This window comes from Nansenia antarctica, assembly GCF_963989245.1.
Source record: "Nansenia antarctica genome assembly, chromosome: 3".
Taxonomy (NCBI): domain Eukaryota; kingdom Metazoa; phylum Chordata; class Actinopteri; order Argentiniformes; family Microstomatidae; genus Nansenia; species Nansenia antarctica.
Window position 1 is genome coordinate 81,610,045 of NC_137688.1, and position 10,088 is coordinate 81,620,132.

The window sequence follows — 10,088 nt, forward strand, 5'->3', positions numbered from 1 at the left end:
CCTCCCTTTGTAATTGTGTGGGATAATGTGGCCTTCCACCGCTCTGCTTTAGTCACACTCTGGTTTGCTGCTCATCCCAGGATGATTGTGAAATACCTGCCTCCATACTCCCCCTTCCTAAACCCCATCGAGGAGTTTTTCTCTGCGTGGAGGTGGAGAGTTTATGACCACCCTCCTCATGACCAGATGGGATTACTCTATGCCATGAATGCAGGGTGTGAGGATACGACTCCTCAAGACTGCCAGGGGTGGATCCGACATTCCAGGAGGTACTTCCCTAGATGTATTGCCAGGGAACACATTATATGTGATGTCGATGAGAATCTGTGGCCAGATGCAGACCAGAGGGTGGACCAGAACCCTCAGGAGTGAGACATTTGTAATTTCTATTGTATAGTTTTGTTGTATTGTATTGCCCTGGAATTTATTTTTTGTTGTGTGTTTGAACTTTTTATTTTAAGTAATTACAAGTTTCTGCAAAGATACTGAAAAAATAAAAACACTAAAGGATTGAAGCAAATTGTGGCGTTTCTGATTCATTCTTGTTGCCTAATACTTTACAGTTGTACAGTCAACTATTCTGTCTATGATTACTATGAATCAAACAATTTTTATAATGAAATATTCATTCTGGTGAAAATCATTCAAACGATGTAATGCTCCCTGTTGTTAGTGTTTTGTAAGTCAGAATGTTATGAATGACAGTGTATGTTTCTGAGTGAACATTGTTGACAGTGTATGGTTGAACGAGCTTCTTTTGAGACATGAATGAAGTGATTGGCCAACATGAGTGTTACTAATGCAGACTGTATGAAGAGTTGTGAAACTGTGGTTTCAGTATTGAACATGGTGAGTTAGCAATCGTAAAAAACTGTAAACGTCGCTTTGGATAAAAGCATCTGCTAATGGTTAAAGGAAGATATACATGTAAACATAAACAAGAGAAAAAGAAAAAAAGGTTTAGATGGTTGCCAGCGTATTGCATTGCATTGCATTGCATTGACTTCTGATATAACTTTTTATTATTTTTGACCATTAGTATAATAAAAGTTGATCAAATGAAAAGAAACACTCACTCACTTGTTTTTATTATAATTTTTGTTTTTATTATAAATATTTGTTTATTATAAATATTTGTTTTTCTTATAACGGCTGAGCGGAACCAACTGTGAGCTCCTGTGTCATCTCTCCGGACCGCTCCACCAGCTACTGTACGGGTCATACCAAGGAAGAAAAGAAGAGGGGATGACATATTGTTTAATAAACAAATACTAGGTCGATTTGTATTTCTTCTCTCAAATAGATAATATTATTCTCTACATATTTATTCAAGTATTATGACGATTTTAACAATTTTTTTAACAATACGTCTCACAGACGGAATACGTTTTTCAACCAACCGTTGTTTCCTTCCGGGGGTGTTCCCTATTTGGCTAAACTCACATGGTACCTCCCAGCTCTACAGTAGAATGGCTGAACGGACCAGGAGAGATTAAGCCGATGGGAGAAAAAGCGTGCAAAAAGATTGAGCAGCCTCGCTAATTGAGATTGACAAGAACCGGGTTAAGGAGACATGGCCACGGCTACTGCAGACACCGCTGACAGCCCAGACGCGCACGCACAAACCGTGCACGCTACTACAGCGGAGTACTGCGCCCAGTTGCAGGCGTGGATGTGGCGCTCCTCCTGGGGCTCCTACTGGGGTCCCGACGCACCCTGGCACGGCTGGATGACTTCCATGTCTGCAGAGCTTCCTGTCCCCCCGGGCACTCTCACCGGACAGGCACCTCTAGACCCACGCATCTGGTGCAACAACAACTACCCCTACCCCTTCAACTACCCCTTCAACAACCACCCCTACCCCTTCAACCACCCCTACCCCTTCAACAACCACCCCTACCCCTTCAACTACCCCTACCCCTTCAACTACCCCTACCCCTTCAGCGTCCCTGCGCCCCTGGCTGCGGGTGCCAATGCGGGGCAACAACAGACAGCTGCTGGGACCCCCCCGAGCACCCAGAATGATGCAAGGCCAGTGCAACAGCAGCCACATGGAAACGCACCTCAAGCAGGTATGAATGAATGAATGAATGGTCTGTATTGTCATTAATACAGTACAGGTACCATACAACGAAATTTAGGAGGGGGGGCTCCCCTGGTGCTAGGAAAAAGACTAAAAACAAGAGGGCCAAGGGTAAAATAAAAAAGGGAAAAGAGCTGGTTTACATAAATAAAGGCTATATACACTGCCTACTATACTACTATACAATAAAACACTGTGCTGTACTCTATGCTATGCTATATATCCTAACATTTCCTATCTCTGAACCTTATGTACACGAGGGTTGTAGACTCTGAGCAAGCCTGGAGCTCTGCTGCTGACAGTGACTACGTATACTAATCCTTATGTTGTGCGTGTAAACAGAACGACGTCACAGCCTATACACCCTCCTTCATTCAATGTTGACGGCTGAGTGTGTCCTGTCCCAGGTCTGCAGAACTGGATCTGTAGCCGTTCGAATGTCTCACTCCAGCTTAGGTCTGCTCCAAGCCCCCAGACAGACCCCCAAGACAATCTCCTGCCTTCATTTCACTGGCTGAACCAAGTTCCAAACACAATTACAGCCTCTGTGATGAGGATGACGATAATGATGATCATAACAATAGTAGTAATGCTGCTAATAGTTCTAGTAATAATAGCCTTATCGACGTATTTTATGTAGGCTATGCATTTAATTCAAACATTGAGAGTCCCAGAGAGGTGCTGCTAATCAATGGCGAGTCTGTTTATTTGACCTGACCCCCTCTGGGGCCGTCTCTCTCCCCCTCCCAGGGCGGGAGTACACCATCCCCTCCCCCCTCCACCGGTTCCTGGCCGAGACCGTGGACTTCTTCATCCTGTTCTGCGTCAAGGCCACCATCGTCCTGTGGATCATGCACCTCAGCGGCATGAAGTGAGTGTGTCTGTCAGGTCTGTAGCATTAAAGGTGGCGGCTGTGTCTCAGGAGGTAGAGCCGGCGTCTAATGATCGCAAGGTTGCAGATCGGTGGTTTGAGCCCCGGCTGGCCACATTTCGAAGTGTCCTTGGGCAAGACACTGAACCCCAAATTGCTCCCAGTGAGCGGGCCGGCGCCTTGCATGGTAGCTTGCCACCATTGGTGTGTGAATGGGTGAATGAGAGGCCATTGTAAAGCGCTTTGGAATAAAGCTCTATATAAGTCAGTCCCTTTATTAAAGTCACTGTCTGTAATTCTAAAAAACAACAACAGTATCTCAGTATCCCCCACCACCACCACCACCTTGGGATACTATGGCTATGACAACGAAAATGACAATACTATTATGACAATGACAATACTTTGATGGCTGCACATCCCTGGTTAATGTGATCACTCTATAACCTTTGGACTACTGATGTTTACATTACTACCTTTGCACATACTGTGTATTGCACATTGCACAGGTCTCCTGACATAGCTTCTTTTATACGTCTGCACACTAGATACTGTACATACACTACCTCACTGTACATAGCTCGTAACTGTATATTGCCCGTAACTGTATACCTCTGAACTAAACTGTTTACAATACTACCTCATGTTCTTAAACAGAACCCTGGATGCAAGGACAATATGGGAGTTTTAAACATATTTTTATAACCCTTCTCTTCAAAGGGACATCGCAAAGTTTGTCACCCATTTCATCGTGGAGGAGATCGACGAGAACACGTCCATGGAGGACCTCCAGAAGATGATGGCCGTAGCCCTGGTCTACAGGGTTCTGGTCTGCTTCTATGAGGTGGGTCGGTACCAGGGGGAGGCTGGTGGAGGTAGGAATCGGAGGACGGGGACTCATTGTGACGCATGGGACGGAAATGACTCGAGGACTGGTCCCAAACGGTGTCTGATGATAACCACCGCTGCGCTCAGGAAGTGTTTGAGTCATTTCCTGTCTACTACTGATATTGGTTCATACAGCGTTAGTCTACCTTCAACCGACGGTTGAACTTCTTGAACTCAAACAGTGTCTGCCATTTTCTCTGCTCCTCTGACCACTTTTCAGGATCTATTCGGGGGGTTGTCTGTGTGTGTGTCAACGTACAGTATTTGTACAAAGTGCTATAGATAGAATGAAGTCTGGTAATCTGGGACATTGTGTAATGTGGGACACCTAAGCTCCAGTGTGTTTATTTCCTGTTCTAGCTAAATCTACTTTAAAATATCAGTCACATGACCATCCATGCTAAACTTTTTTTTTTGTGATACATTTTTTATTATTATTTCAGGGCATAATACAAGGGAGGGATAACATATAATTAAACAAAAAAGAAATAAAATGACAAAAATCCAGTACATAAAATTCCCATAAACCTTCCACCCTTCCCAATCTCCCTTTGCCCCAACAGTCCCCCTCGTCCCACAAATGTCCCTCCCCCCACATACCTCCAACCCACCTGCCCAATCACAGCCCCCCCCCCCCACAGGGACCCCATGGAAGGAGCAAATAGAAATAGATTAGCTATAGTAACAACTTGAGAATGGTAATGATTTGATCCCAGCATGAAACATTATCAGGGATTGCTAAACATCTGGTAAAAGTCCTGTTGACTAGATTTAGTTAGAACAGGAAGTAAACACACTGGAGCTTAGATTAGCCCGAATCCAGCCTACATGTATAGTACATCAAATGAATCCACCCTACATGTAAAGTACATCAAATGAATCCACCCAACATGTATAGCTGGGTTTCCGTTAACCGGTAATTACCGGTCTTTGTCCGGTAAAATCTGTTGAAGTCCGACCCATTTAAACCTCTTCGGTCATAATAATAATTCCCTCTAAGCGCAATTTGAATACAATTTGCTAAAATTAAATTGTCACATATTCTAATTCCTTCTATATAAAAAAAGATGAATATATAGGCTATATATTTTATTAATGTGTAGGCTAGCGCTAGCCTATGCGATGAAGAAACAGCGATAATAACCTGCCTAGCGGCAGGGTTGCCAGATGGGATTGACAATTTACAGCCTAACCAGTCTATAACCGCTAAATCCAGTAGCCCATTTGGCGGTAACCCACCCCATCTGGCAACCCTGCCTAGCGGGCCACCACGTCATGCAAGAGTCGAAATCAAAACACCGTAATTTTGTCAGGAAAGCGGGTGTTTTGAACAGCAAAAGGGAGAGCATTTTATCAGATTCCCAAAGATCCCGAAAGACGACAAATGGATTACTGCAATAAAACGCGCTAGAAGAGAAAAGAGCGATGTGACCCGACAAGCAACGGATTCCACTTGTGTAGTGACCACTTCATATCAGGTACAGAATACAGCGCCTCCTAACGTTAATATCTTATTTATTTCACCGGCTTTTATTACGGTTTCTGACCATTTTATTGTACTAAAAGGCGAGTTTGAGCTATGCATTATGGCATGGATTTTGCAGGGCTAACAAAGGCTAAGCTAAAAGAAGCCTGTTGCTCACTAACATGTTGCGGGATGTATTCTGTTGACTTAGACTGAGAAGGCTCGTATGTGTGAAAGGGGCTTAAAGACTCCAGAGTAGGACGAGGGAAAGTTGATCTGGTAATTATAGATGTCGGGATACTGCAGGTCTGGAAGGTTGTCCGTCCGTTCAATACTGGTGAAAAGCACCCTGGGGGTGTTTTAAGGGTCAGTAATGTTTCATCTATCAAGTTTTGCAATATAGCGTTCAATGTCCTTGGAATTAATGTGCGCAGTGATCTCTGACGGCTTGAAATCAACACTGGCGCCATTCATTTCTGCTCACACTTTGCTTCCTGCCAAAACGACGGTGTAAACTAAACGAGTCACGTGACGTCCGGAGGTCTATATTATTATATATAGCTCGCATCTAATCGTATCGGATGAGAAATAGACATTAAATGCCATATAGACAGACTACACAACAGCTAATCACCGCGATAAACACCTATATTATATACAGTATATATATATATATATATATATATATATATATATATATATATATTTTAATATGATGACCGGAATTTCTCCCGTTTGTCCGGTCCATTGAAATCTTTCCGGACACGTTTATTTTTTCTAACGGAAACCCTGATGTATAGTACATCAGATAGTTTGATTGACTGACTGAACGGTTCTCCTCGTCCAATCAGACCATCTGTATCTGGGGAGCGGGCGGGGCCACGCCGGGGAAGTTCCTGATGGGCCTCCGGGTCGTGACCTGCGACAGCTCGGTCCTGGTCCGACCCAACCGGGTACTGGTGGTACCGGCGTCCAACGTCACCCTGTCTGCGTAAGTCACCCTCCTCCCAACCTCACCCTGTCTGTCTGTCTGGTTAAGTCTGTCTGTCTGTCTGTTTGCGTAAGTCACCTCCTCCCAACCTCACCCTGTCTGTCTGCGTAAGTCTGTCTGTCTGTGTAAGTCTATCTGTCTGTGTAAGTCACCCTCCTCCCAACCTCACCCTGTCTGTCTGTCTGTCTGTCTGCGTAAGTCACCCTCCTCCCAACCTCACCCTGTCTGTATGTCTGTCTGCGTAAGTCACCCTACTCCCAACCTCACCCTGTCAGTCTGTCTGTCTGTGTAAGTCTGTCTGTCTGTGTAAGTCTGTCTGTCTGTGTAAGCCTGTCTGTCTGTGTAAGTCTGTCTTGTCTGTGTAAGCCTTTCTGTGTAAGTCTGTCTGTCTGTGTAAGTCTGTCTGTCTGTGTAAGTCACCCTCCTCCCAACCTCACCCTGTCTGTCTGTCTGTCTGTCTGCGTAAGTCACCCTCCTCCCAACCTCACCCTGTCTGTATGTCTGTCTGCGTAAGTCACCCTCCTCCCAACCTCACCCTGTCAGTCTGTCTGTCTGTGTAAGTCTGTCTGTCTGTGTAAGCCTGTCTGTCTGTGTAAGTCTGTCTGTCTGTGTAAGCCTGTGTAAGCCTTTCTGTGTAAGTCTGTCTGTGTAAGTCTGTCAGTGTAAGTCTGTCAGTGTAAGTCTGTCTGTGTAAGCCTGTCTGTGTAAGTCTGTCTGTGTAAGTCTGTCTGTCAGTGTAAGCCTGTCTGTGTAAGTCTGTCTGTTTAAGTATGTCAGTGTAAGCCTGTCTGTGTAAGTCTGTCTGTCTGTGTAAGCCTGTCTGTCTGTGTAAGTCTGTCTGTGTAAGTCTGTCTGTCTGTGTCGGTCTGTCTGTGTAAGTCTGTCTGTCTGTGTAAGTCTGTCTGTCTGTGTAAGTCTGTCTGTGTAAGTCTGTCTGTGTAAGTCTGTCTGTGTAAGTCTGTCTGTCTGTCTGTCTGTGTAAGACTGTCTGTGTGTCTGTGTAAGCCTCCTCCTCCCTCCTGACAGGGCTGGTTGGTACTTCAGCTGGATGTAAATAATAACTTTTATTTGTACAGATCTTTTCCTGCAAATGTTGCAGCTCAAAGTGCTTTAATTATTATATAATCATCATTTAATTATGTAGTCATTTAAAGGCAATATTAAAAAGATGGGGTTTTAGTCTTGACTTGAACATATGTGCTGAGGTTGCATCCCTAATGTAAACTGGCAGTGCATTCCACAATTTGGGTGCGTAAAATGAAAATGCAGCCTCACCAAATCTCTTCTTTTGTACATGTGGTACACAGAGAAAACCAGCGTCAGAAGACCTGAGAGCTCTATTGGGCTGATATACTAGCAAAAGGTCTTTCAGATATTCTGGTGCTGTGCCAGTGAGAGCTTTATAAACAAGCAGATATACACACCACCACATTTGGTTGGCATCAGAATCAGAATTATTTTCATTGCCAAGTATATTCACACATACAGGAAATTGACTGTGTAGATTTGTCAATGTAATAAAAGAACAACAACATGGCATAAACAACACTAGAGAAGCAAAAATAGTTTAAAAAGACAATGACAGAAATGGGCAGTAGGACAATAATTATGTAGGCTGTAAATTAGAGTATGTAAAACTAATATAGATTACATTGTCTGTGTGTGTGTGTGTGTGCGTGCGTGCATGCATGTGAGTGTGTGTGTCGTCCACACACACACACTCACATGATACAGTGCAAACATTTCCATATGCAAATGTATTCCCCAAGATACCGTCTAGGTAACTCCCACTATATACAGTATATCCTGGTGTTCGTGACTGAGGCTGCCATAGCAACCGTGTCTGTGTCCCACAGACATGGATACCAGAAAGACCTCAATGGAGAGAGACGTCTGTTTCAATATTTGAACATTTGTTTCTCTCTCTCCCTCTCTCTGCTTTCCCCCCCCCCCTCCTCTCTCTCCCTTCCTCTCCCCCCTCTCTCCCTTCCTACAGTTCCACAGTGCGGGCGCTGAACAAGAACTTCTCCATCGCCTTCCTGTTCCCTGTGTTCGTCACGCTGCTCTTCTTCCAGCACAACAGGACCGTGTACGACATCGTGGCAGGGACCATCGTGGTGCAGCGCAGGGGGGTCAGGTAACCCCCCCCACCCCCCTCGGAGAAGTCCAGGTGGTTCTGCCCCCCCCCCCACACCTTGTACAACAGCACCACCTATGACATTGTGGCCAGGATCATTGGACTGCGCTGTGGGAGCCAGATAACCCACCCCCCCCCAACTGTGGTATAAGGTGGTTCTGTGGTGGTTCTGCCCCCCTTTGGACTTCAGGACTATGGCCGGTACCATTGTGGTACGGGGAAGGGGAGGTGTCGTAAATAAATAAAACCCCTTCCGTTAGTCCCTCACCCCACACCTCCCCCCCCCCCCGTGGATCAGATGCAGACTGAAACTCACTCAGGACGGAAAAGCCCGGCGTTCTCATCGCGCCTGGGAACACTGTCGGTTGAGCCTCGCTATACTATAGTATTACTTATCACTACCTATTTAATGGATCTGGTTTTTGTTGAGTTGGGTACAGACCTGGGTATGGACCTGTGTGTGCGGTGGACCGTGACAGTACTGTATTCATATGGACCCTGGTAAGTTTGTAGGTTTGTTGTTCATATGCTTTGAAGACTTTGTGATGGGGATTAAGGCTTTTGCTGAAGTGATTGAAGTGTGTGTGTGTGTGTGTGTGTGAGTGTGTGCGTGCGTTTCTGTATGTGTGTGATGTTAGGACCCCCAAATCCCTCCCTCCATGACTCAGGGTACCGGGCTCTTCACTCCTCACTGAGGTCTCCACGGCAACTGCCCCTGCGCACGACTGTAGCCCCTCCCCTCCGCGCCCCGGTCCACCCCCCACCACAACACTGTTCAGTTTTAACGGCAAGCTTGTTGATATAGAACATGGATATAGTGAACGACGTCTCATGCGTCATGTTTCCAAAAAAGGGTTTTAAGTTTCAGCCTTACAGTGTTCAAAAGGTTTACTTACCTGAGTTGGAATTTTGTTCTGTATATCATTTGTCAGTGTATCACTTTCAGCTTTATGATTTTCATGTGACTATACTGAAAACCATACTTTTAAAAATAAGAATAAAGTCTCTAATAAAAGTGCTACCTTTGTGGACTGAACATTTCGTTACGTTAATTCTTACATTCTGCACTCCTAGATACACGTCAAGATGTTCCTATGAATCTATACCTCACAGCAACGTAATGTAACTGTCCTTTAAACCACGTCTTCCTTTGACGTCATGCCGACATGTATCACTGCAGATGAACACTGATCCAGGACCTGTGTTACAGTGTCATAATAAACTTCTCATGGATCTTTTAACTCTTGGCTCTTTCTGGGTGTGTGTGCGTGTGTTGTATTTATATGTATTTAACAACTTAGTTAGGCTGTCAGGCAGAGAACACATTAATCAACAAAAAGAAGCTTACACGTCGCTGGCTTGATGTTCATTTTCACTATGCCAAGTGGGAGATTCCCAACAAGCAAATACGACCCAGACAGTGGTTGTTCCAACCTGGGACATGCAGTTACAGTGTTCAGCCACAGGGAGGCAGTACAGCAGTACAGAACAAGCCACAGCTTCTGCTGAGTGAGGCCAAATCACTTGGTTTTACCTCTGGCAACACACACACACACACACACACACACACTAGAGACCCATATCTGTAGTTCAGCTCTCTGGCCAGTAGAGGTGCTATACTCCACATGTACCAGGTGATATTATCCTGGCTGG

General features: G+C 45.0%; 1 protein-coding gene across 1 annotated transcript; it reads left to right on the forward strand.

Annotated features, from left to right (window-relative positions):
• Positions 1-1,573: 1,573 nt before the first annotated feature.
• On the forward strand, positions 1,574-9,241 carry LOC308154484 (protein FAM8A1-like; the record flags this gene model as incomplete). Its single annotated transcript, XM_080527641.1, has 5 exons — positions 1,574-2,072; positions 2,834-2,954; positions 3,675-3,798; positions 6,159-6,298; positions 8,295-9,241. The coding sequence occupies 5 exons, from the start codon at positions 1,574-1,576 to the stop codon at positions 8,437-8,439; spliced, it is 1,029 nt and encodes a 342-aa protein (XP_080383767.1). The 3' UTR covers positions 8,440-9,241.
• Between the last annotated feature and the right edge of the window lie 847 nt (positions 9,242-10,088).